The sequence below is a fragment of the Chiroxiphia lanceolata genome, chromosome 11 (genome assembly GCF_009829145.1).
Source record: "Chiroxiphia lanceolata isolate bChiLan1 chromosome 11, bChiLan1.pri, whole genome shotgun sequence".
Taxonomy (NCBI): domain Eukaryota; kingdom Metazoa; phylum Chordata; class Aves; order Passeriformes; family Pipridae; genus Chiroxiphia; species Chiroxiphia lanceolata.
Window position 1 is genome coordinate 4,889,717 of NC_045647.1, and position 27,764 is coordinate 4,917,480.

The 27,764-nt window shown below is 42.5% G+C and overlaps 1 protein-coding gene across 1 annotated transcript; it reads right to left on the reverse strand.

Annotated features, from left to right (window-relative positions):
- On the reverse strand, positions 1 to 27,305 carry LOC116792383 (D-threitol dehydrogenase-like). The gene is made up of 10 exons (XM_032699291.1): positions 27,283 to 27,305; positions 27,016 to 27,083; positions 26,663 to 26,895; positions 19,895 to 20,131; positions 18,473 to 18,550; positions 17,049 to 17,265; positions 12,100 to 12,308; positions 11,518 to 11,590; positions 6,314 to 6,431; positions 1 to 196 (listed from the first exon to the last, which is right to left on the reverse strand). The coding sequence occupies exons 1-10, from the start codon at positions 27,303 to 27,305 to the stop codon at positions 1 to 3; spliced, it is 1,452 nt and encodes a 483-aa protein (XP_032555182.1).
- Between the last annotated feature and the right edge of the window lie 459 nt (positions 27,306 to 27,764).

Below are 27,764 nucleotides of genomic sequence, written 5' to 3' on the forward strand. Positions count from 1 at the left end.
TCACCACAGGCTCTGTCCGCCCTCGATGACCAGATTGTGGCCTGTCATGTAGTCAGAGGCTTCAGAGGCGAGGTAGACGACGGCAGCCTGCAGGTCGGTGGTCTGAGCCAGCCTCCCGGCGGGAATGTCGCCCATCCAGCGCTGCACCAGCGGCCGCAGCTCCTTGGAGCAGATGAGTGGAGTGTCCACGATGCCCCTGCAAGGAGCACACACCCCAAGAGTTTAGGAAGAAGAAAAGGCAGCACTTATAGGTGTTTGAGATGTTAATTCAGAAGGAAAACCATGGAACAACACAAAGGAGATGAGATGAGCACATCAGACCTGCTCTGCCTCTGCTGAAAGTCATGATGCAAACTTTCTTTCCTATCCTTGCCTTTCACTGCTGACCAGCAGCTTAGAGGTTTCCTTTAAAGTAAGTGCACAGGTACTATCTGCTTAGCTAATAGCAGAAGTCCCTTACTTTAAGGTCACCATTTTAATTTTTTTTTCTAGAAAACAAGAATGGCATTGGAACCGAAAGCATCTTTAGTCGGGTCTTTCGCAGCTCTTGGGAACCATTGTCCCTCTACCAATTTCTCTTCTAATCGCTCTGCAGCATAATGTCACCCAGCGTTTGTGTACAGCCCAGAAACTGAAAACAGACCAACTTCCCATATGTCAAAAAATGAGGGAAACAAAAGCCAGCACCCTTCCGGGCACCAGACCCTCTCCACACAAAGAAGGAGAGGCAGGGATAAGCACAGCACAACCAGTGCGATTCCCCCTTAAACCAACACCCCAACAAATCACACTGATTTACCTGTTTTGCCTCTTTTACATCAATGAGTGACTCCACCATGTATTAAAACTCTGCTAAGTTCATTTTTTTTCAGGTGCCCTAAAAATGAGTGATGCTGCAGGAAGCACAATGCAGGGCGAACATTTGGCTGGCTTTTCTGACTTTAACTGCAACTGATTTGTCATACTCCTCCTTAACAACATATTTGTATTTTGCGAAATGTATAATTTTTTCAGCCCCTGAACAAATATATTTACATAACTGTGTCTAACGAGAAATTACATTTAACTTCTCAGAAATGACAATAACTAAAACCTGAACTGCCAATTCCACTTCATTAGTGTGGTAGAAATGCATTCCAAATGTTAATAAAAATTCCAACATGCTGATAAATTAGCGCTTCTAAGGAGCATGTGACACCTTGGTTAACATATTCAACCTCAATTATATTTCTCTTCAGCACCCTGTTATCTGGAACCTTTGCTGGCAATCAGAGGTGCTGTTTTTCAGCGGCCAATTTTCTAGATAATGTAGCTTATCAACACTGTGGGTAAACTTGCCAATGAAATCAGGCTGCACTGAACCACACACACGCTAATTGCATCTCTTTTTTATGCATATTTACAGACTGTCACTTCAAAGAAATCAGTGGCCCATTGAGGCAGCCAGTTAGCTGGAAGAATTGCCTCTTGCAAATGAAAATTAGCAAACAAGCTAGTGATAAATATGAAATGAACAAAGTATAAAAATACCCGTTTTGTTCTGAAACTTCATTGGCATCCCAATTTAGACTTCCAAGGAAATAATTTTTTGAGTCAGACTGGATTCTGGGTATGAGATCTACCTTTTGTTTTAAATGAAGGCTGAAATCTTCTATTTATTCTGTTACGAAGTGGAACTAATTCAGATTTTCCCCCAAACATTTCTGTTTGCACTAATCAGGCAGGATTTAAATATCAGCTTTATTTTTTACTGTAATTGTCAATAAAGAGCAGAACAGTTCAGAAACAGCGAGCAATGCAGCTTGTTTAAGTTCTGGCAACGTAACAAAACCAAGCACATTCCAGTATAGAACTGTGGACTTATTTCCTTCAAGCACAGCCTCCTGCTCTCCCTCCTTGCTTTTCCAAACTCCTCGAGAACTGGTTTTCTTCAGAGAGAAACGTGCTTTGAGCAGCAGACATGAAATATATTGGACTCCTTTTCCATACGTGCCTCTCACTGTGCTCACAAAACCATCCCCATCATCATCATTCTGGCTTTACAGTATCAGAGACCAGAATAAGATCCATATGATTTTGGTGGGCTTTTTTTCCATTTACAGATATATTTTAACCCCAAGGGAGTGCAGATTAGGAAGTAAGACACACAGTCCTCCAGCACAACAGATTTTGCTAAAAAGAGGACATTTTTTAATCTGTTCAGAAAAATGATCTTTGATCTGATCACTGCAGCCTGTGAATTGCTGCATTGTGGCTGTCGCTGGACCTTTCTTTATGTTCACTTCAAGAAGCAAAAATTTAGGTGTGTAACCAAACTTCATTACAAATTTTTATTATAGAAATGAGAAAAAAATATAGCGCAAAACTTAAAAGTTGCAAACACACATACTGATGGCACTATAAATATTAGGCATGTCATTGATACTACACATCTTCTGGGAAAGCTTTGGTGCCAAGTTGGGCAATTTAATGTTGTCGAACCCTTTTAGGCAGATTTTTGTTGGCTTCTAACCAGTTCCAGCAAAGACAACTGCCAATGCATTAATTCCCTACCTCATCTCGTATGCAGTGCTGAGCCTATCAGTACTTTCTGTTGCACGTCAATGTAATATCAAACTGCTGGTTCCTTAACATTAGATATGAGCATCAATATTTCATTATTGATACACAGGACAATTTGAGACATTAGGGAAAAAAAAAAGACCACCAAAAAAAAAACAATTGCCTAAAACATTTCCACTTCGAGAGACACATTAGGAAAAATATCACTTACCAGATACTTAACTGGAATTGTTACGTGCACTCAATCCCCAAATGAGAGCAAAAAAAGATTCCATCTGTGTGTAACTTGATTTCTTTCAGATGAGTTATTAATTTGAATGAGTTAAGTACACTCCACTTAATCAGGAAGTGTTTAATCACAAGATCCACTTAATTGGGACATCTCCCAAGGAATTAAGATTTAAGTCCAAAGATACTTACCAGCAACGACTGCTGCTTAATGGGGATAGTAATGCTGCTTAATTGGGATGCCTTCAGGTGATGCTGGGGTGCTCCTTCTCCTGCCAGCTCTGCCTCTCTGTCCCCCCTGATGGGGTGTACTCAAAACCTGCAGTGATCCTGCCCTACCTGCTCTCTGATTGCTCATACCCACCACGCTACAAGCCTGCTACAGCACTGTGCAGCTGCCTTCATGCTGCCCCAGAGGAGCAGGGCAGGACACAGGGCACACAAACCCTCTTTGCCCATGGCACCTCCGACCCAAATCCCTGCAGCCCATCAGTGGGGAACATGGCTCATCCCTCAGGACTGCTGAGTTTCACTGGGTCTCCAACAAGCTGGCCTGGCTTCAAGTTGACCTCAAGATCAACTTCCAGCTGCTCATCTGGAAGGTCATCACGTTATGGCATATTATGTCTTGCAAATCAAGAAAGAAGCAGCAATTACCCACAAAAAATAGACACTGATTCAGTGTAATGGCTGAAAAACGAAGTGTTCCAGTGCTGCACGTGCCAAAAACCAGGCACCCTCCAAAGTCCTCTCCTTCATCACACTCAACACACTTCACATGTGCTGGGAGACTGAAACACATGGGGACAGCTGAGCAACAGCCACCAGTCAGTGCTCTGTAAAGGTCCCTATTCACAGCCATGTTTCCTCTGCAGCCTGAGCCTCACATCCCTTCCAGAAAGACTCCAGCACCTTATTAATTTTGTTAGCATCAGCTGTTTAACAGGTTACAGGCGATGGCACTGGATGGGCAGAAGGACTGAACACAGTTTCCACCACAGCAACAGGATAAGTCAGCCAAAACATCCAGGGAGTCTCAGCTGCCTTCTCTCCAGGCTTGCTTGGCTGGGGAAGAGAAGCCTGAATCTTCAATTTTATAAATGCAATAAATCATCCTAAGAACTCTACCATAACATTTTATGCATTGCTAACTTTTATGCATTGCTCTGCATAAGTTTTATGCACTCATTAAGAAATTAAGTTGATAAAAAGTGACCAGATAGGAAGAGGGGGAAAAGGCCAGAAGGTTTGCATGGTGAAATAATGTCTAAGGCCAGGCTGGAGCGTTTGGACCTTCAGACAGAGACACGCTCAGACCGCCTTGAAGCATTAATGCAACTGTGAGTGGGAGGGACAAAGTACTTAAGGACACAGATATTTTACTTGTCCAGAGATGATCTTGGGGTACCATCATGCCCTATATCTACATCTGTGCTCATCAAACTCCTCAAAATCCTCTCCCATTGTAAGATGACTATGTGCTAGGTTGGGCATCCATGTTCAGCAAGACTTGTGCTTTTGGAAGACGTTTCAACTACAATAGTATTGACACATGCGCTGTTGCACTGTGGCTCCTGCCCAGAGTTGGGTACTCAGATCAAGTGGGTTGAAGATGTCCCTGTGTCTTGGTGAGTCACATCAAGAGACAATGACACTGGTAGGATCCACAGTTCTGGGAATGGGTCCAAATCTGCACTGAAATGCAGTTTCACATCTCACATGGGCAGAAAGGTAAACATGAGTAGTTATTCACTCTAAAGTATACATGGCTTTTGCTTATGGTGATGAGGTATCTGAGCTCTATGAACCACTACAGGTTCCTTCCTCTGAACGCTGCTCAGAGCTCCCCAGGACAGCCCTGTCATGAGAGGCTCAGTCAGAGCTTTGAATTACCAGGAGGAAAACTGTCCAGCTCTGGGGTGGATCAATCCAGGTTCCCAGCTGCATTAGGGGAAACTGTTCTGTCCAGAACAGGGGACCTCAGAGTCAGCAAAACATTTATCCTCTGTGTGCCCTTCCTGGCTATTCCTCCACAAAGAAACATCCCTTCCTGTAGTAGGATTTTGAGCTCAGAGCTAGAGTTTAAGACAGGTAGGGATGATCAATATGCAACCCTGTTTTGGCTTGAAAAGTAGAAACATGACTATTTTTTCTCCATACTCTCACAACTGCCTCCAGGGACATAACTTTTTCAAGTATGACTCTATGCTCCCAAACTGTACAAAACAATGCATTTTGATATTTGGTGTCTATATTTTTAATTTATGTAAGCCCCCTCAAAATGGGTAATTCCTCCTCTAAGAGCCTTCTCATCTGTAATTGCTGTGAATATGGCTCTACTATCCCAATTCTGTTGGTACAGACTACCTGTGTGTTTTCAGACACAATTCCTGCCAGGTCCTGCTGAGCTTCCCTAATCCCTTCATCTCCCCCGGCTCCCGAAAGCCGGTGTAAATTCACTAGCTCTAGTTGTGGGAACACTGTAACAGTGCTGCTAGGACTGGCATGGGAAAAATCCCATTAGGAAGTAAGATGCTGTTGAAAAAATCTGTGGATCACATGGAGTGATGGCTGGAGTCACTGGTATAATTAGTAATAAATAATCATAAGGAAGACAGCTAGCACAAGCGAGGGGAGAGCAGACCGGCAGTAAAAACAGAGGCACTTGCCATTGAGCTCTGTGCTTTTATTTTTTTTTTACTCCACTTTGTGGATTAAAATATGTAATTTGTTTTCCCTAATTTGATGTACATTATTATCTTCATTATGACAATTTAACTCCTGGGTTAAAATCCTGCCCTTCCTACTTACTCTGATTGACTTCAATGGTCTACGGAATTTGACCGCTTCCAATTAACGCTACCCACTTGGGTTTCTGCTCAGCACTATCATGCACTGTTAATTGTTTAATAAAATGACTGGGTTGGGTATGTGTGTGAGAAACAGGAAGACACGAAGTACGTCTAGTAAGAAAACTTTCCTTTGTGAATAAATACCATAAAACACAGAGCTTGAAGTCTCTAAAAATAAGGGAAGTTTAATTTGTAATAAACATATACATATATACAAAACTACACCTGGCCTCCTGTGATTGTCAGAGCTGAACAGTAGCTCAATTACAGCAATATAATGTAGCTTTTAAAGCACCTATATATTTGCCTCAAGTGAAAAGGGGAAAGAAGTATTGTCTATTAAGTGTCAAAAACCTTTTCTTTAACCACAGAAGGCTTGGACAGACTAAGGAAATATTTCATCTAGAAAAGAAATGCTAGAAACTACCCTTCACATTATTGGAAAACCTATTATCAAATGCTAAAACCTCTCCTTAAATCCCTGAGTATACACAGCAACAGAGCAGGCTTGGTTCTAAGTATTTAAACCTTTGTTAAGGAAAAGACAACATAAAAAGGGATGCAATCCACCTGCTAATTAGAAACCTTATTTGCTGAGATAGTGTTCATATGAGCTTTGTGGAACATTTCATTCCCTTTGTAGTTCCGGAATGAGGCTGTGTTTTACTTACGGGGAAATGCAGTTGACTTTTACTCCTCTGTCAACCCACTCGGTTCCCAACGTCTGTGTTAATTTTACGACCCCGGCTTTGGAGACGTTGTACGCCAACTGCTTCTGTGGGTGTGGGACTGCAAGGGGTTCAGAAAGAGAAAACTATTTATTCTTCCCAAATTAAGACAGCTCAGGTGCTACACAGACAATTGCCTGCATTGAGATGAACTATTTGACATTTTTCCTGATGGTAGCTAGGGAAGAGCAAGAATTTAGCCACTCACAATGCAAAACTCTAAATATGTATTTTGCCACCTAAAATTTGTGCCTCAGCAGCTGGTCTACTGAAAAAAAAAGGCAAAACCAGAAATAAATAAAGAAATATAAAAGGCCCCATTTTTGGGCAAAGCCAAACCCAATGTATTAAACATAGATATGCAATACTTGGCTGCTCCCAAGAAAGATCAGTAATCATACACATTCACATATTATACACATATATATGTTTATATATTTGTGCACTGTAACACTAATATAGTATCATATAATGATAATGCATTATATGATTAATACTATATTATGTGTTCTGTTTGTTATAATATATAAATATTATTTATTATTTATATATAGTACATTATGTGGTATGATATAATGTAATGCAACATATTAAATTGTTTAATATGACATTATATGATATAATATGATATAAGTGTATAATAGATTTTATATAACATATTATATATAGCCTCTCGGAACAAATTCTTCTCCCTAATTTTTAAATTATCCATAGTCTGAAGCAAATACATCACATTATCTAACTGGTGTTTGTGTGGATGTGATCACAGGTGCATCCCGAAAATTCAGAACACCCACCACTTTCAAAATCTGAAGCTTTTGAAAATGTTTCAGAGGTGTCACATGTCAGTCAGAGACAGAAAATGATCGGCTTGCTAATTACAATGTTCAAGGTTGCTAGTGCTGTGTGCTTGCTGGCTCTGCCCCTCACCAGCTCCATGAAAGCTACTTAAGGATAAATCTCCAGTGGGTGTAAAGTGCTTTAAACCCATGGGAGTCAAACCAAGTCAGCCCAGCTGTTGGGATTTACACTCACAAAGTGTCTCGCCTTGGAGTTTTTTGGCTGCCATTAGGACTTCATTAAACAAATCCAGTGCAAAGCACCAATCCATAATTAGCTCCATATCTGTGCTAAGTATCACTGAGTTGCTGACTCTCAGGGAGGGAGAGTGGGGAAAATCAGGGCTAAAAATCAGTAGTCACAAAGACAGGCAATTCCAGCCTGTGGGGTTGGATAACACTGAACCCTGGAAGAAAGGTAATCATTGGGATTGTGTAAGGTTCAGCAGGTAAATCCCAACTCACAGCATAAAAGCACACAAGCAGCACTGATAGATGGCATTAAATTGGTCTTAATAAATTAAGTTGATGCATCAGCTCTAGATCACTCCCACCCATGGTATCCCAACACACACCCACTACTGCTTTTATTGACTAAAACTATTGGGTTTGCATACGTCAATGTAAAGGGTGGAAAGAAGATGATAACTGAGTTATGTGAACTCTGAAAGAGCCTAAAGCCCTGCTGCAAATTACTGAGCGTGTGAACAAGGACCTTTGCCTTGAACATAGATGTTTGTGAATAGATTTAAAGCACACATGTGATGGGAGCAGTAATTAGTGTTTTGTTTTTTTCTGCATGTGCTGAAGGTTTGCTCAGAATTCAGAGGCCTTTTCCTTGCTACAAAGATCGTTACACACCATGGCCCTCCTCTGCCAGCATTTATTCTGTGTTCCTTTTTTGTTCAATATGAAATACTTTGCATTCTGACCAGCAGAACTGCTTTGCCCTCTGTGTGTGCCTGTTGCCCCCCGACACAGCACGATGTGGGTGCTCTCAAAAAGATGTGGAATGTAATTTCTTGATTAATTGCCATGCTCCAGCTCCAAGTTACATACAACTTCGGTAGTTAACCTCGTAACCTCCCAAAAGCAGTTCTTTGCTAAACTTTCCAAACATGTCTCTCTGTGATAAATCATTTGGTGTTTGCTAAGAGGATGGGAGTTCTGGCACCAGCTCTGCATGTGGGTGAGAACGAGTTGCTGCAAGCTATGAGAACCAGTTTCTGATATGGGGTGGGTGCCGACACAGGATTTTCGAGAGTCCTTCCTTGTAAATGCTTTTGTCTTTGTAAGAATATCTAAGTAAGATAACTCCCCCTTCTGAGACACTTGAGCCCTTTCTTTTAGAAAAGCTCAAGAAGCCAACAGGTGCTGCAAGGCTCTGGCACTGGATGGCCTTTCAGCAACTCAGCACCCTGCATCGCCTCCTCTCCCCTTACCTACAGTGGTCTCTTACAGACCATTGCAAATTTGCAACCCTTCAAACTCATACAAAACAGGGCTAGAGCTTGTGAATGAAGCTATGCCTCCAGCAGTGTCACCAAAAAAATCTGAATTATTAAGGCTTCTGGGAAGCGAGGACAGTCACTCCTATTCAAGACTGAGATGATAGGAGGACCCAGATATAATTCTGCCAACATCAGCTGCATTATGTTTTAAACACCTGTGTCCTGGTTTGGGCTGGAATAGAGTTAATCTTCTTCCCAGTAGCTGCTACAGATTTTTGGATTTAGAGTGGGAATGATGTTGATAACACACTGATGGTTTAGTTGTTGCTCTAAATCAAGGCCTTTTCAGTTCTTGTGTTGCCCTGCCAGCCAGGAGACTGGGAGCTGGTACAAGAAGCTGGGAGGGGACACAGCGAGGATGACTGACTCCAGCTGGCCAGAGGGATATTCCAGATCATATGGCATCATACTGAACAATAAAACTAAGGGGAGTTGGCTGGGGAGACTGACTGGGCATTGGTCAGTGGGTAGTGAGGAACTGCATTTTGCATCACCTGTTTTGTGTATTCTTTTATCCTTATTATTATTTTCCCTTCCTTTTCTGTCCTAATAGACCATCTTTATCTCAACCCACAGGTTTTAACTCTTTTCTCAGATTATCTCCCCCATCCCAGGGGGGAGCAAGCAGAGGGTTGTGGGGTGTAAACCATAACAACCTGATGCTCTGGTTTTGCAACCTTACTCAGTGCCTCAGGCTTCTAGGCTGACCTTGAAGCAGCCACATAATGCTAATGAGAGGTGCACACAGACAGAGCAGAGCAGACCACTTACCATCAAAGATATTCACTATAAAAATCACAGCTCTGGGTTACACCTGTGTGAATTGCTGAGCTGCAGCAGCCTCGCCGCCACTGCTGGAGCGTACGCCTGGAATAATTCCAGTGAAATACCAGAATCAAAATGCACATATGCAAAATGTATGCGGCTTATCTTCAATTAATTAAAACTGATTCTGAGCAGTGAATCTGGAAAAATCACAAACAAAAACCTCCCTATCCTGCTAAGCGTCTCCTCATTTTCCTGTATCTCTGAGGAAGGACTCAACCTACAACAACAACAAAAAAAATATCCCCTAACTATTTCTAGAAACATTTCATACTATGCCAGTTGGCCAACATACTTAAATAACCAACCAACCAACATATTTATTTAACATTCAGCAGATGGACATGATATGAACATCGTGGTTTTCAGTTGTAGTTTCATAACTACTAGATTTTTTCAATGCCAAGATTCAAACAGGTTCAGAAGGTAAACACATCTCTTCATCTCTTAACTTTTGGCCTAGCACACATTGACTTTTACTGACATTTAAATGCATCTTGGGATGACCCTTCCAGGCTGCTCTCAGGGCTGCTTTCCAACATTCATTTCTGTTCCAGACCAGTACTCCCTCAAATGTGATCTCCAGGTGAATCTCTGGGCTTGACTCACCAGCCAAGGAGGTGCAGCCCCGAAGTGGGGCTGGGATGGATGCAGTGGTGGAATGGCATCACCTCCCAGCTCAGCAGAGCTGTGCCAAGGCCCAACAGAAAAGTTGGAAAAAGCCTCTCCTTAAGCAGTGGAGACCATTGCTGGGCTGCAGTGAGACTGGGAGCAGTGTGCCAAACCAACAGATCCCCAATTGGTGCCAATTCCCAGAGCTTCCTAACTTTCTCCAGAGTGGAATACCTCCCAGGAAATTTTGCTTGGTGATAGTGATGTGGATGGTGACAGCCAAGCACAGACCAGAGCCCAGTCTGCCCAGACCAGAGTGCAGAGCAGGAAAGCCTGGTGTATTTGAAATTTAAAGCCCTACATTCTTTTCAAAACTACCTTTCTTTGTGAGATTTTGTAACTTTACAAAGCCGAGGCAGAGGGATGGTGCCTGTGTTTAAGCAAAAGTAAAACAGCTGGTAAAGACACTTGAAAAAATATTAACAACAACATTGTAAATGGATTTTTGAAGAAACATTTAAAGTTACTGTGCAATAAACTGAGCAGAATGTCATAGAATGTCAAACTGGGCACAGTAAAAATAAACGTTATTCCAAAGGAAAATATAAAGACTGCATACTTATGTAACATTCAGCAGATGGACATGATATTAATACAGGGGTTTTCAGTTGTACTTTTATAGCTACTAGATTTTCTTGCCTAACTTGGCAACCCAAGGCACCATTTGATTTTTGGATTTGGACAATACTGCAACAGATGTCCAGACCAATAAAATAAATTCCTAAAGGGCTATGCTTAATTCGTGTAATTGATCAATTTTTGTTACATGGGCTTCAGCTCACCAGCATGTAACTGCCTTCCAGATTAGCTCAGCAGTAGGGATTTCATTCCATATGTTACAATGGTTTATTGGCGCTTTTGATGACACTGCTGATTCAGCAGCGCTGGTGCAGGCACCTGTTGGTAAGAGCAAGTTATAAAACCCGCGGGTACTTGGGCAAAAACTGGCACTAAATCTCTTGGGTGGCTTTTAAACACCTCGGGGGTTCAGCTTCCCACACACCAAGGAGTTTGCCTGGAACAATGGGGAGGATTACCAGCACCTTTCCCATGCCATCCATGCAATGGAGTCACAGAAGGTGAACTTCCACCTCTTCTGTAAAAAGTAATAAGTGCTCTAAAACATTGAGGACAGATAAATGTTGAAAAATGATATCAATAAAAATTTTGTAGTACATTTCCTCTAATACGAAATGTCAGTGATTTACTCCTTCCCAATACAGGTTTAATTGATTCAAATAGCATCGGTAGTAATTAAAATATGGATTCTGAAGCACAACTGTTAGCTCTCATCACTCACCTATTAAACTTGCCATAGATGCTGTGTTAATTATCTTCCCATATCCTTGATTCAGCATAATGCGGCCTGCAGCCTGTGACAGAAATTAAAGGAAAGACCAGTGACCCTTTCTGTGATTGTGCTAATAATGACATGATAATAAATTAGTCTTCACTTTTCAGAAGAGTTGATGTGCTAACACATTTTTTTTTAAGCACTTGATCTAAAAACTTAGTATAAAAATGGCTGATGCAGGAAAAATCCCTTTGCCGTTTCACACCTCTTCACTCTTGGTAATATTTTTTCAAAATAATCACTAATTTTGGGACTGCCTCCACAAAGCTTTTTGGTTTTCTGGATGTGTCAAATAATGACCCTTCAAAAAATTTTGGCCATTCTCAAATGCCTGGGTTTGGGCAGCCAGTAAGTACCAGATGCTTTTGGAAACATTGACCAAAATCTGTAATTGAAATCTGCAAGTCTTTCCTTGACTCCAGCCAAACTAGGACCAATTTTATTAGGATAATTCGTAATAAAGTGTTATTAAGTCTTGATCAAGTAAGTACTTAGAAAATTATTGCCCATTTGCAAAACAAAACTTACTTGACAGCACAAAAATAATCCTCGCAAATTAACGTTAAAAGTTTTGTCCCATTCCTCTAGGGAAGTCTCTTCACTTGCAGAGTTCAGATTGATTCCTGCGTTGTTGCACGCGATGTGAACCGTGCCCCAGCGAGCCACGATTGCATCCACCATCCTCTGCACATCCTCGGGCTTGCTTACATCCACTGCCAGGGCAAGGCTTTTAATCCCTGTGTTAACATCAGAGCAATGGAATCAGTACAGGAATTCTCAGGGAAAGAAAAAAAAATAAATCTATTTTATGACTATTTATCAATGCATATATAGAGACATTTTATATAAAGATTTATTTTTTATATATAACTGTGTTGCATACATATTCCACCTTCATTCACTGCTGCACAAATTGTAGCAAAGCATGCATTTGTTACTGCAATACTGTTATTATAAAGTTGCTGACTGGTGCGAGGTTTGCCTGTTGGCCCAGGTGTGGGAGCGAAGGCTGCCACTCCAGCAGGACGAAGCTTGGAACACTGCACCATCTTCTGTCCAAACCCTCAACTGCAGCTTTCCCATCCATCAGCAGCTCTACAGATGCTTTTTTTATGCCATGTCCCCCTGAGATGCTCCAGAAATCAAATTAATTTGTCCCCAAAGTGCTCTCTGGATGAACTACAGCATCCAGACAGCTGGAAGTCTCAGACAAAACCAAACCAGTTTTAGGTGGGAGACCTAACTGGGAATACCTTCAGGTGCATAGGTATGGTAGTCACATTGCCTGGCCTTATTTATTGCAAATCACACTGCCAGAATAGTGCAAACAGTCAGAAGTTAAGAGATTTACCAGATTTGAAACACGCCATAGTGATTTTTTCCTCGAAAAATCCAGCTGTTGACTTTTGCACCAGTGCTGATCCATAAATAACTTCATTTAATTTATTATAAAAATCAGCTTTATATACCCTTGTTATTAAACAACATAAGCAGCCTGCTGAGGCACCTGATGTGAATGGGATTATATCCATCCAGAAAGCCAAACAAGGCTACACCAGTAAGGGCTGTGGTGAAATGGGTCTTAACTCAGGAGGAGGGAGGCAGACACTGGGGGTTGGACTGTGGATCAGCAGTCTGCAAGCAAAGAGTGTACAGATAAGAAGTTACAGCTGTTAAAGTAAGATTTTTTATTTCTTTATAAATGGAAAAATTGTTCCCCATTGTTTTCTCTTCCAGATCATTCTGATAAAGCATTTAAAAGAAGGCTTAAGCCTATTCTAGGAGAATAGGAGACTCTCCCAAAATGAAGCTTGAGATGGAGGGTTCCACAAAAGCAAGGCTAAGCAGTAATTGCCCAGTGGTGTTTGAAGAAAATGTCAGGAAAGAGACTTTTAGATGGAAAAGCTCCTCCTCACCTCCAGTGCCTTCAGGAGCCTGCCAGAGTGCAATCCCTGAGGTGATGCTGCTCTGGGGTGCTCCCCACACCAGGCCACAGGAGCTCCTGCCCCCTTCAGTGATGACACAGCCCTCTTGATTTCCATGGCAGAGAAATAATACAGCCAACTAAAAAATGAATGCATGCTCTGCCACAAAACAAGACCTCTTATTTTATCGCAGGTTTTATGCTAAATATGCTGAAAGAATAAGAATAGCCAGACAGCCCCCGTTGCTCCTCCTAATTGTTATCTAGACGTGTAATGCACAGGGAGTTGCTGCAATCTTTCTTTCTCAATTTACAGACAAAACGGGTGCAAGCGTGTTACTAATGGTAACAGAGAGACTCTTCACCTGCCCTCCAACTCTCACCCCATTTATGGCTTCATCTTATAAGATAGTTCATAAAAACAAGACAAAAGGTGCCACGCGTGAGTGTCTGGCGAAGAAGCAGTGAAGACACACTCACTTCAAACCAGAGTCCCACATTTGACCTTAATCAATTCAGCTGATGTTCCTGCACTCAGAGAGAGAGGGAAAAAACCCACTTTCTGTCTCTCCACTGTCTCCCCAAACAACCTATTAAAAATAATAAATAAACTGCGGAAAAATAGCTTCAATTCTATAGACACAGCCAGAGATAAGAAACAGAACATACGACTGTGTTGCTGCATGCATGACAGAGCCAGTGCCTCTCCACAGCCCTCAGTCTAGTTTTGTGATGCTTGTGGAGGCAGTTTTGTGATGAGAGGGGAAGGAGTGGAGCCCAGTTGCTCTGTGGTGGAGAGACACCAATATGCCAAATCCACCCGAGGTACCCTTCTGCAGGGGACATGTACACATCCCCCTGCCACAGGACTCATCTCTGGTCTCTCAGTGTAAATGGAAGTAACACGTTGCATATAGACAGGAAGATCAGGAGTGACATTGCACAAGGCATTTGCATAGTTTACAGTGAAAATGCACATTTTAAAAATCCCATCAGACTAATTCTTCCCTTAGGGTAGAGGCAGCAATTCCCCCTGAAGACAGAGGTGTGTGTTGTGGAAGGTAACCCTTAGGATTTTTTGGTTATGTTTCATCATTTTTGGTTCTTCTGTCAGGTTCCATTAGCAACTGTTGAAAAAGGTATTCACACAGGATCTCTAAACAAAGACCCCTGTAGCCAAGGGACACACACCCGAGCTGTCTAACAAAGCTAAAACTGAGATCACAGAGGTTCTGATGTTTAAAACTCATCATGAAATGATGGCACCATCCCAAAAGGCAGTAAAAGACTCCTTGGTATAAGAAGCAGAACAGCTCTAAGCAATTTATGAAAAATGTTTTGAAAAAGTATCAGTATGGGAATGACTTGGGGCACTGCATTTCCAACTTTGATTTAGAGATTTCTACAACCCTAGAAGGGAAAAAAAAAAAAGTCACAGCTCCTTTGTCCTTATTATAGCGGGGAAAATATGTATTAATATTATGATTTCTTCAATTTACTCATGTGAATATTTTCAGAGTAAAGCTAGCTGAACCTTTTTGTCAAAATTTATTTCCAACAGAGCATGTTACTTCTTTGAAGCCAAAATGTTTCATGGAAATATATCGATTTCAACAAAAGTTTTAAAGGGAAAGCTTCTGAGGTCCAGGCTAGACTCTCTAGTTACCTCTGGAGAGAAAGAGATTGAAAACCTGACCTTTTCAGATCCTTTCCAAAAACGGGCATTTGGTTATAATTCCCTTTCACAAAAGCATTACAAAGTTTGGGTTTTGTTCCAACAGGGAATGACAATAAATTTGAAACCTCAAAAACCGTCATGAGATGGAATAGATATGCCCTGACCAGCTGTACTGGTCAAGTTGATAGATAGTATTTGACCTCAAAGGATAAAGATGTGTAAAGAGTGAGAAGCGAGATTTTCTTTACTTTAGACTGCAATAATATTTGCTATGCCTCATGACCTCTCCGACTGCATTTTGGAACAGCCCCCCACCTCCTCCGGGCTTGCAACCCACTGCTGAAGGAGCAGAGATGTAGGGCAGCCATTGAAGGATGGATGATCAAACTGCTACTGAAAAATGCCCTGGAGATAAGTTAAGTTAGTTTTCCAATAGGCTGTTGGCATCCAAAGTCTCATGGCTCTGTCAAGTAGCCCATTTCTATCTGAATAGCTCTGCTTGATATGCAGGGTCTCACGGGGAAAAAGCGTCCAAAAGGCAAGTTAACGTGTAGGGCAAAGCTACTTTGTGCCAAGGCCATATGGCTTTGGTGCATAACGGAATGACAAGCTTCAGGAGGGGAGGGACTGGATGACTCAAGAATTTGTAATAGGAACTGAAAACTTTCTCTTCTAGCTCGTTATTTGAGATCAGAGCTTTAACCATTGCACTGATGCTCAGTGTAAAGTGTCTCCTGCTTACCAGAGCTGGGGTCATGCAGACAGGGATATCTTATTTTAGAAGTTCTCTGGGGAGACTCAGGATGGTATCAAAACCAGAAATGTACCATTCCTCGCCCTTCCTGAGACTGGGTGATACAAATGCATCTGCAGGGGCTGGTTTTGCTAGAGAATATGGTTTCTAATGGCCCAATCCCTTTTGGAAGTCAGAATAGAAACGAATACTGCTGACTTTATCCAAAATGGGGATATGAAAATTTACTGGGTAAAGCTCTACATTTAGAGACAACGAAGTACGGAACTTTGAAGAAGACTCAGGTACAACCTCACAAAAGAAATTATAAAATGAGTAATACTTCCTTTCTTTTATCATTAAAATTATATTTCCAGTTTTCTTTTTCCCCTTTATAATTGCAGTTTATCACGATTATAGGGGGAAATTCAATTTTATGTTATACTTTCTGTTTTTGCAACAGAAAGGCTTGTAGAGGATGCTACCTCTTCTTGGGGATTTTAGTTATTACATCTATTAATATTTTGTTCCTATATCTGACCTTGCAAGCATGTTTGAAAGAGGGTTTCAAAAATGACTTTGCTTCAATTTGAGGGTGCAATGAGAGATTCAGGCTGACGACACATCTACCTTGTTTTGGTGTTTTGGCTCACGGTCCAGACATCAGGTATGGAAGAGGTGCCAGGGAAGGGGTATGTGAGTTTGTAGCCCATGTCTGTCATTCGTCCTTAGTGAAGCCTGAGGTGCTGCATGATTTACTCTGAGAAACACCATCTAGATTTGTTCAATGCTGCTTATACAGATCTCACCCGCAAGGGGTGACCCTTCTCTGTCCCTGTCAGTCACGGCTCACTGCTGTGTTTCCTTTGGGCACCCTTGGCAAGGAATTTTATTTGGGTCACTTTGCCTCTAGTTAAGTTTATATTAATAAATAACTCTTGCAGACGGTGTCATACTGATGACTGCTGAGACAACACCGACAGGGCAGGAGAAGCTTCATGATCATGGCACGAACATCTCCTGCTCTAACCTATTCCCCATCAGAGCTGGATGGAAAGTAATTCCACTGCAGAGAACAGGTCAGGTTTGAAGAAGGAAAGCCACCCATTACAGTGCTCACGACAGGTCAGTCCCACGCTTACCTTTGAGGCTGAGCTCACACACCACCGCCTCTGCCTTGGCAAGGAACAGATCCACAACGGCCACTTTGGCACCGGCTTCCCCCAGGGCATGAGCAAAGGCTCTGCCAATGCCCTGCCCTCCGCCGGTGACATAGGCCACCTTGCCATCCAAACGCAGCCGGTCCAGGATGCGCCGCCTGTTATGGCCCCAGAAGACGTCATCCCTCACCACTTCTTTCTGAAACAAAACATACACACATTGCACAATAAGGGGCAGAGCTCACTAAGTGAGACCTGTGAAGGACTTTGCCTGTGAGAACGAGGCAGGAGTGTGAACAGGGATCCATGTCTTCTTGCCCATTAATTAATATAAAACATATGACGTAATTCAAGACAATATTAGTCTCAAAAGGAGCATGAAATGCCAGACAACGGAGTAGAAGGGCTGTGCTTTGGGGAGATGCTCTGACCACTCCACTTACATGACAGTAGGGTATGGCATTTCCCAGCCTGGCTTCCCAGGGAGATGGATCAGGTACATTGTCTTAGAAGCTGACTGATTAGGTCTTCCAACTAGTTTACCCTCAGGGCCCAATCCTGCCTCAGGCTCAGCTGGTTCCAGGAATACACAGAGCAAGATTCCAAAGTCAGGATTTTGCTCAAGCAGAGTGCAATCAAAATATCTTCACAAGGCTGGTGCACAAATAAAGATTATCAGCCAATAACTTAAACCAAGCTGCCATCTGATCAGCTGCCATACATCATTTCCCCCTAACTGGAATCAAAATGGAAAATACAAGATGTTTAAAATACTGAGTTTGAAATGCCAGGAATTACCAGAGGGTGTAACTTTGGGAGCACTCAGAAACTGCAAAACAATCAGGATGTTTGAGTCTACATTTACTGAGCTAGGCCATTATGATTCCAGATGGGAATTTCATTACAGCTGGATGATGCCCACTACATAAAATGGAGAAAGATAAAATCCTTGTTTTTTCCATAGGACAAGCAAAATCTAAGGCCATGAAAGTAGTCAGCTCAGAGAGCATAAGAGGGCATTGTGTGCTGCCTTTGGGTGAAAAAAAGCTACTTCAGAAATATTGTATGGGTTCATTATTACAGCTGGACCCCAGCTCCATCTACCCACACTCCCCTGCATGGGAAGGACAGGAGAGCAACAGGCACAGACATCCAGTGAGCAGCATGCCAGCCACTTTGGAAATTCATCACAGGACCAGCTGATCCAAAAGACTTTGCAAGGAATCAGCATTTAGTGTAACCTGGACAAGTGAGGCTAAAAAATGCCAAGCCCTAAGCTGGTAAATCCATGATGAACAGCACTACGTATTTGGGTTCTTGCCACCAAACCCCTGAAAATTATATTGTCTCTGTCCTCAACAGAGTCAAAAGTTTCCCAGAAGTACTCACAGAGAAGAAATACCCACCTTGGATTCAATCACTGCATCTGGAGGTACAGGGATCCTTCGAATGATGCTCAGTCCACTCTGCACAGGTAAAATTACCTGCAAATATAATGCACACACAGTTCTCAACTGCTTTGTACTTGGCTTTCTGTCACCCAGATTCCACTGATATGAAGGATAGTCCTCAGGCCATAGTAGCTCTTCTCCTATTCCTATTCTTATGTGAAATTCCTTCCAACACAAATATGTCAGGCATTTCTATTTGCTCACATGCCTCTTTCAAATTCATTGCCTCCACAAATGACAGGGAAAAAATCACAACTTTAGTTCTCTAGTTTCTAAATCAGTACCAGCTGCTGAGGTTGCTGGGTTTCCACTGCCTAGATAAGGTTGTCATGAGGACAGTCCAGTATTACAGTAAACCACAATAGCAATACTGTTCTTCACCAGTTGATAGAACATCTGTCCTTCACCCACAGATGAGGGTGCAGGACATGCATCATCATGAGGAAACCTGCACTCAGTTTTGCAAATTCAATACCACTATCAGAGTCTTAGAAGATCAGATATGGAATCCACATGCTATTTACATGCATTCAATGGCTAACAGGGAGATTCAGGACATGGAAAACTCTGATTAATCTTTCCCTCATCTACAAACAAAAGCTGATGCTTCTGGAACATTGTCTATTAGTTGTGTCGATGATAGAATAATACAGAACCACAGGAATTACCTTTAGAGGTGTCTGACCTGCAGGTAGAGAAAGACCTTTAGCCTATGAGACATCGAAACACTTTGGGCATGAGCTGCACATCTCTGTGCCATGGAGAGCTGTGGCAGGGGGGAGTGTGGGAGGTGGCAGACCTGCCCTGTCCCACCACGAGCCCATCCTTACAGTGCAGGACAGCAGATGGGGATCCAGCCATCCCGGTGCAGCCACGGAACGAGGGTGAGCTGGTGGCTGCTGTCCTGGGGCAGCACAGCTCACACCTGCTTTTAAAGCCCTGAAGGATATGTGTTTAATATTGCCTCTGAAACTACAGTATATTGTTTGTGCATCCTATTACTTCTCTTTTATTTTTTTTCTTTCCTGCTGGAGTAGCACTTTGTTGACTCCTGTTGTGCTGGTGGTGCCCTACAGCCCCCAGAGCCTTTAAAGCAGAGCGGCGGTTCCTTGGTTGTGCTGTAGAGCTGATTATTCACTCTTAAGTGTTCCCCTTTTATCTTGCCTTTAACACTCTGTAAGATGTAGACAGAGTAGGGACTGTCCCTGAATATAGAAACTCATACCGAGAGCTCAAGTGAGGTGAATGACAATAAAATCTGAGTTCATTTTAGGTCCTCTGGATAATGGCACCAACAAAAGAAACATTTTGAAGAGTGCTTTGCAAAATCCATAGATACAGCACCACGGGCACCTTAACCAATGGCATTGCACTAACCTGCTCAACACGAGGATCTGAATTAATCACTGAATTTAATTTTCTGACAGCTAGTACATTTTCATCTGATACATTCTCCAGGTAGACTTGTCCTTTCATGAGTGTATTCTCTACACAGATCACTGCATCCATTCTCAGCAAGTGGTTATCCATGACAAAGCTGTAGTAGTGAACAGCATTCCTTTGATCAGCATCAATAAAGACTATATCAAAGTGCTCGTCCTCAGCATGTAATGCCTGGAAAAAAAATTATGTTGGAGAAAACACTAATTATTTACCTGAAAGTTAAAGTCTTGCCATTAAAATATCCTTTATATAAAGCCCAAACCAGAGGGAAATTTTTTCTTTTAAAGCAACACTGCTAGAATTACTTCTGGAGATCTTGGGAGTTTTTCCATGCTTTGCAAACAACTCCACAGCAACAAATCCCTGAACTTCTCAGGATATAAAAGAGGATGTCTCTCCCAGCTTGAGGTGTTGAGAGTCACAACAGAAACATCTGCATACCTCAAGTCAAAGCAAGTTGATCCAGCAGGGTAAGGGAGAGGACTGGCATCAAACCCTGCCACTGACAGGCCACAGTAACTCATCTCTTCTCAAAAGAGCAACTATCAACAAATTGAAGAGTGGTAATTATATCACTCCGGCGAAAAAAAGAGGCATAAGGCAGATCTGGGAATTGCAAACTAGTGAGTCCCACTTCAGTAGCAGGAAAAGGGTTGAAATCCTAATTAATAATAGAATTATAAAGCACATAAAAGAACAGGTCACAATAGAGATAAAGCAGCACAGACCCTATGAAGGAAAATGATGTTTCTTTAATCTAAAAAAATGCTTTGGATGGCTCAGCAACAGAGAGGATAAAAGAGAACTGACTGCTATCATCTAATTGGATTTTCAGAAATGTGGCACACCTTCCCTCCAAGCAGGCTGCTGATGATAATGTATAAAAGTGTTGATGGATGACCAGATGGGAGCCTTTACAGCCTTCTCCTGTGGCAGTTAATGCACTTGCTGCCCAAGAGGCTGCTATGGAATATTTCAGATTCCATCTGGGACTATTTAACTGCATCTGTGTGCGTTGCAATGAAACAACAGCTCATCCACCTATCTCGGCAAGCAGAAATGCTTTCAAGTCTTGGCATTTCAAGTGAAAAGAGAAACAATTATGTTTTCCAGAACTCACTGTTTCTATCACAACTTTTAACGGTACTTTCTGCATCCAGATTTCCCTTTTGTGTTTGGAGACATCGCGCACAACGAGTGATGACTGATCCCCTCAGAGGTACCAGCAGAAGCATCAATAGCAAATGGCAACAGAATGTGAAGACTGGTTTGTTTTGGGGAGTGAGGTTGATGGTTCCCAAACAGAGATTTCGGGAGCCTTTCTGGGGTGGGGAGTGTGTGGTTCAGACAAGAAAATATCGGGAAGTGGATCGTTGAAGCTCTGAGTTCCTCTATTGTGCAAACTGGTGTCATTGTGAGCTGGTTAGTGGTGAGGGAATTAAGCTTGGATAGTCACATTTAACTGCAGATACTTAATAGCAGAGAAACTCTGCCAAAAGCATTCATGAGTCCACATTTAGGACACCTTTTGATGCTGCACTATAATAAAAGAAGACCTTAAGGCCAAATATATGCTGGTTCATAATAAATAGAGTAGAAACTGGGACATCTGGTTTCCTGGGATTCATCTTTTCATTTCACTACCAGTAAGAAAATTTTGCCCTGGTTCCCTCTTGAGCCATATTGGGGGAAAGCAGCAGGAACATTTTTGCTGCTGTGGAAGACCATCTTCTATCAGGTTGCACCTCAGTCAGTCTGTCCAATGTAGATACTTCAGGAAGGGTCAGAAAATGAAAGCTGGGTCAAGGAGCCCATGAGGAAGAGAGATTAGAGGTCTCATTCCCCAGGGAGAAGAGCCAAAGTCAAACTCGAGTAATTATCATGACTTATCACTACTTTCTGACTTGTAACCTTCCTGGGTGGAGGAGGTGGGGGGCAGACATTCAGAAGCAGATGTGACCATTGCTGAACATATGTTACTACTGCTCCGTGGTATGGCTCCCTAATGAAAAAGAATCTCACTTTTATGCATTGGCTTCATTAGGTCCATATGGAGTTGTGTAGCTCTTTGGATATTAGCTGGACTTCTCATTTCAACCCTCCTTCCATACTGCCTACCTGCTGACAGCTTATCTCCTTCTTATCTGTCTTCTGATACAGATAAACCACCTTTTAACTCCACAGCTTCCATCCCCCGAGGGTACCTGGGTTGGATATGCATCCAGCACACGCCTGCCTTGTCCTTGCCCTGCCTGGGTGTGTAAGGCCACGGTTTCTAAGGCATTTCTCTTCTGCCAGTTCATCAAGTCCTGAATGACCAGCCACGAAGGTCACTTGGGCTCCTTTCATTTCTTCTAAATACCAAGTATCTGACACCTGTAAGGAACTGTCTGAGTTTGTGCTGGGATCTGCCATCATTTGAGCTTCTTGTTTCCACGGCTTCAAAATTGCTGCTGAGTTTTCCATATTTAGCTGGAAACAGTTCCAGGACTCTAAGAGGAATCCATGAAATTCTTTGAATCATCTTTGCCTCTAGAGCAGGAGGGAAACAAGCACAGGAAGGGGAAAGTCCCCTGTTTCCTGGAGCTCCTTGGCTAGCAGAGCAGGGATCACTCAGACAAGTGGTAACCGTGGCCAGGGCCCCACACTGGAGAGGGTTTCCTCACTGGCAGCACCTGCTGCTGAACCCAGACAGCCAGAAAGGTAAAAAGCTGCTCTACTGATAGCTCTGACTGCTGGAAAGATGGGTGCAGTGATGAAAAGGACAACTCCCTGCTGTCCCATATGGATGAGGGGGCTTTAGAAGATGGATTGACAATCCTTGTCCTCCCACCACAGTCTGGGCCAGGCCCTGCCTGGGACCTCACAGCAAGCTGAAGATTCCATTGTCCTTTGCTTGGAGAGAGGCAGAACCCAGACGACTCCAACTGTGAGGAAAGATGAGATCCAGAAGGAAATAATCTGCTTGCAAAATATCCTGCTGAAACTAATTTCCTGAGTGTTTACAGTGCAATCCCTGCTCCTTGCTATAGAGTCATCGTAGATGGTAACAGATGGCAATAAGAGTTTTAATTCAGAGCAAACTTGGCTAAAATTAATGCTTTTGATTACAGTGAGTCATTAACTTCCTTTTGGATTAAAAAAAGAGTAACACTGCATTCCATAGAGGAGATACACCAAAAGAGACCACGAGAAAGGGCACAGCAGCACTGCTGATGGATACAGCAAAAGACCAGGGAGAGGACATCCTGAATAAAAACATGAATGAATCTTCTGCCAAAGCTCAGAGAAAACCTGATTGGAGTCCTTCTCAGAGACAACATAAGGCACATACAAACTCAATCAGGAAAAAAATGACTGCCCAGTTCCTTTGATATGGATCATACAGTCAGCATATTTGTAATAAAGATGTACTCAAAACTTATTACCTTCCCTATGCCTTGTTCTTGACCTAAATGTAGTAGCAATCCATCCTTAGGGCACACAGAATACATGAAAAAGTACAGCTTCCTTTTAAAACACCATTAGAATATTTTACTGTATGTGGACATACACTCTTGTTACTCCTAAATGCTATTCTATTGAGTACAGTTTATATTCACCGGCAAGGCGAAATCTCTAGGGAAGCCAGAGAGGGAATGCAATTTCTAGTAATAACAGCTCACAACAGTGAATACTATCCACTTATCCCCACAATTTCCAGCTATTTTGGACTCCTTTCTGAATTAACCTTTCATATCAAAAGGAGCAATTCTAGAGCACACTAGAGACTCCGACACAATTTCATGCATAATTTATTCACTCAGTTCAACATTAAACGCAGAGTCCTTGACTTTGTCAAGGTGGATTCTGTTGGCAGACTTCACAAGCAGCAAAACAGGAGAAATGAGATCTGCAGCTCAACCTCTTCACCTATTCTGTCTGCTAAAAGGAGGGAAAAAAGAAGAAAGCAAACCCCGACATGCTTACACAACGCCCTGCAATCAGCAGAATCGGCTGCAAACACGGTGTTATTTTTTGTGGTACATTTTCAATTTAAAATGGAAGGATCAAAATCATGGATGGGAATTATTTCCTGGTAGTTTGCATTCTGCCCGGACTCAATCCTGCAGCCATTGTTCAAGGAAAAGTCCACTGGGGATTGAAGGAAGCTCTTTGTCCAGGATCAGGCTCTTGCTGGCTGGGGATGCATGGCAAGGCACGTTATCCAGGCACAGCACAACAGAGTTTAGACTTAAGGACCTTGTTGGGAAATGTTTTAAATGCTGGCCCAGCACACATTGAAAGGGTAGCTAATTGCCACTAAGAGCACCAGTACCTGAGACTGAACCCAAGGAAAATTTCCCCTCAGTCCACATTTCAAAATATGATGTAGAAAATACTGAGGCCATTGGGCACAGAGGCTTGTGCCATCGTGTATATGAGATACACACTTTGGTGGAAACCTCACCTAGCTCAGCAGTGTCTATCCCCCAGATGTGGCAAAGGTGGGGTTTTATCATTGTGCTCTCAGGTGCCAAAAGAACCCCACTGTCTACTTGAGCTCTGTGGCTCCTGTCTGATATTTAGCATCCCTTGACTGGTCAAAATCTCAGATATTTTGCAGCTGGCTGTGATTTAGGACAGGAGGCAGGGGAACTGGCTGACTCCTCCACTACTCTGGGATAAGACAAAGGAGCATCAAGAGCAATGTTCTTCATCTTCAGAGAGCCCGGTCAGGGTGTTGTTATGGACTGATGTGCTGCCTTAACACTGTGAAAATTTGAGGAGCAGCAGATAAGCAAAGATCCTGCCCTGTTGCACTCAGATTGGAAGCAAAACTCAGCCATCATCACCACAGCAAGAAAACTGCATCAGACACCTCCAAAGAGCAAGTGGTGGGTGACCACCTCTGCTCTCTAATTTCTCCGAAGGGACAAGAATGAAACCTCGGGCTGCAGACACCATAGGCAACAAAGATAATCCTTGCCAGAGCTTATTCCAGCTCTTCAGACTCTCATGGTGCTCTTCAACAAACACTAGCCAGCTCTGCTCTAGACCAGCCTCCCTGCAGACTATGGGGGAGAGAAATGTTGTTCTCCAGCTCCTCATGAAGCTGAGCTGTGAGAAGTCGGCTGTGCCATCCCTCACCCACCTCCTGCCTGTGACTGCCTTGTCCTCCTGCCTTTCAGCACGTCCATGAGGCAGCAGAAGAAGCCTGCTGTGCCTCCAACCTAAAGCAGCCATCTGGGAGGGAAAAGGCAGCACACTGTTCACAGCCTGAGCCTCTTCCGCACATCCAGCTGTGTTCCCGCGTGGCTGCCCAGCTCCAACCAGGCAAACCTCAAGAAGCCCAGATTGCCAAGGTACCAGAGAGGCCACCACATTCATTGCTTCAGCATTTACAGCCATTGTGGATTAGACCTGTAGGACAATCCTGATTGTCCTGATACCAATGACAAAACATCTGCCACACTGAGCAAAAAAAGTTCAGAGACCAGTGCAGAAATCCTGCACAGAAAGGTGTCCCCATGCTGGGATCTCTCTCCTGCCAAACACAAGAATCTCTGTTCCCAAGAGCTCTGAGAGGTATTTGAAGTCCTGAGCACCTGCAGAACCAGGGTCAGGATGTGCCTTCATGTTGCAATTGGAGGATATAAAATCAATTGCAACATTCTGTTTTAAGGATTTAATTTTCATGTCTTTGCTCCCTTCTTTAATCTCTACACAGCATGTACTCTGCCTGCCTCTAGATATTTTAATTCAGTCACAGTAAGTCAGTTGCACAGAATGGGCACTAGAGAGCAACAGCAATTCAATTAATTTCACACTCACTGCGGGGAGCTGGGATTTTAAATGCTGCACATTGCAGGTGATCTGTAACATTTCGTTATTCATATACTTGGCAAAGCTCTTTGTTTCTTTCTTATCAAACTTGGAGGTCATGAAAGCCAAAGGTCAGAAAGCTCCTGGTCATTTCATTTTGGAAATAAATATGGTACCTGTTAATGCAAGTAAAGTTACAATCAAGCTCACACTGACACAACCAGATTGAAAATAGAATCAAATGGGAATTAAATGTGAGTTGCTGGCAATCATAAGCTTTTCTCTTTCTTGGGACAAAGTCACTAGTCAGAATGAAACAAATACAGCTAATGCCTTATTTGTGTTAAGCTCATCACATTGCTCTGGAAGTGAGAAATTGGGGTTTAATTTCCCACAGAGTTTGCAGTGGGGGAAAATAATGAGAAGTTGTGGCTGAATTAGAAACTTCTCCAAGACTTTCCTGATTCTTGTGAACATTGGGAGCAAGCTGTCTTTCTGAAGAGCTGGCTCAGCAGGGTACAGATACCCTCTTCCCGTTTGTTATATTTGGAATTAGAAATCCGAAACAACCGACATGAAGTAAAACTGTCATTGAAGCCTATTGACCTACATTGAGAGGTTGTGATTCCTCTGATCAAAAAGCTGCAGGATTTTAGTTAAAAAGAAAAAAAAACCTATCCTGTATGATAGAGCTGTCCCATCATACACTGTGAATAAGAAATAACCTCAGTGCTAGTTGTGAATAAGAAATAACCTCAGTAACTAGTCTGTTCACATAGTTGCAAGCAAACCAGGGTCACCATCCAGCTTTTTGCGTGCAGGAAATAGAACCTACCAGAAATGATTTAATGTGCTCTGCACAAGAGCTCCCAAACTCCCCTTCCAAACTGACTTTACCTCCAAGGTGTCTACCACTGGTCCCACTCGCATGCTTATCTTTCTGCCATCTGAAGAATAATCAAATGCTTCCTGGCTGTTCACTCCCAGATACGGCGCTTCTGCACACGCAAAAATTTTGCCATCGTCTGGCAATTCCTCTGCAATAGCAAGGATACTGTAACCTTTAAGCTTGCCAATTAATAAAATCTTCCTGGCTCTGATCATATGAACAAACATCCTAAAAATTTGGCCTGTGGAAAGACAAGAAAGAAAAATTAAAAATAAAACCATAGGAAAGAGGGTACCCTGTTAACAATGAAAATTAGATGTGCCTTTTAAGTGATCATTAAAAATGAAAAAAAAAAACCAACCTAATCTTAAAACACTCTCAAGTAAGGGTTTAACAACAGAATCTGACAAAATTTCATCTAAAATGCAGCTAAAAGACAACAGAATAAAGGGACTGGTTTTAAATGTAGAACCTTTATCATTAATGCTGCTATTGTTCAAGTGCTTGTTAAATAGTGCTTGAAATATTGCATATTTTAACATTCCCCCCATATGAAAATGGCTTTGAGATGGCTCCATATTCTTTCTGGAATCCAGTTAAAAAAAAAAAAAAAAAATCACTACATTACCTTGCATTTGCTCTTAGAGTCATTATCCCCAGACAGCACCATCATTTAAGAAATTTATCATCAGTGGTGTCCTTCGAACAATGTATTAGTGTAATACATTATAAGAGTACTTCACTGGGATGATATATTAGTCCAAAGATGGGAACATCTGGGAAGAATGAATCTGGGAATAGATTCAGTGTAATAGGCTTTATATGGGGACACAAGCCTGGGTATTGCTACTTGTAAAGGTACAAGTGCTTGGCCACAGGCCACCTCTACCACAAAAAGCACATAAACCCCTAATAGACACCTCCAAACCCAACCAAAATGATTTTTCCCTTCCTTTCCCTTCCAACAAGAGTAATGATCTTTTTGCTGCTCACTAAGAGATGGGGCTGGCACAGTGAAGTGTGTATGTGGACACATGTGCGTGAGTACAAGGGCACAGGAGGAATGGGACAGGGAAAACTCATGCCAAAGGAAGATCAAAGCCCACAAGA

Excerpts from the sequence above, each read along its gene's own strand:
- LOC116792383 (XM_032699291.1), bottom strand. The coding sequence starts at position 27,305 with ATGACTCTAAGAGCAAATGCAAG. Across the intron at positions 20,132-26,662 it reads CAGTGGTAGACACCTTGGAG|GCATTACATGCTGAGGACGA; the intron begins GTAAAGTCAGTT and ends TTTTTTTTCCAG. Across the intron at positions 6,432-11,517 it reads ATCTATGGCAAGTTTAATAG|TCCCACACCCACAGAAGCAG; the intron begins GTGAGTGATGAG and ends AACCCCTTGCAG.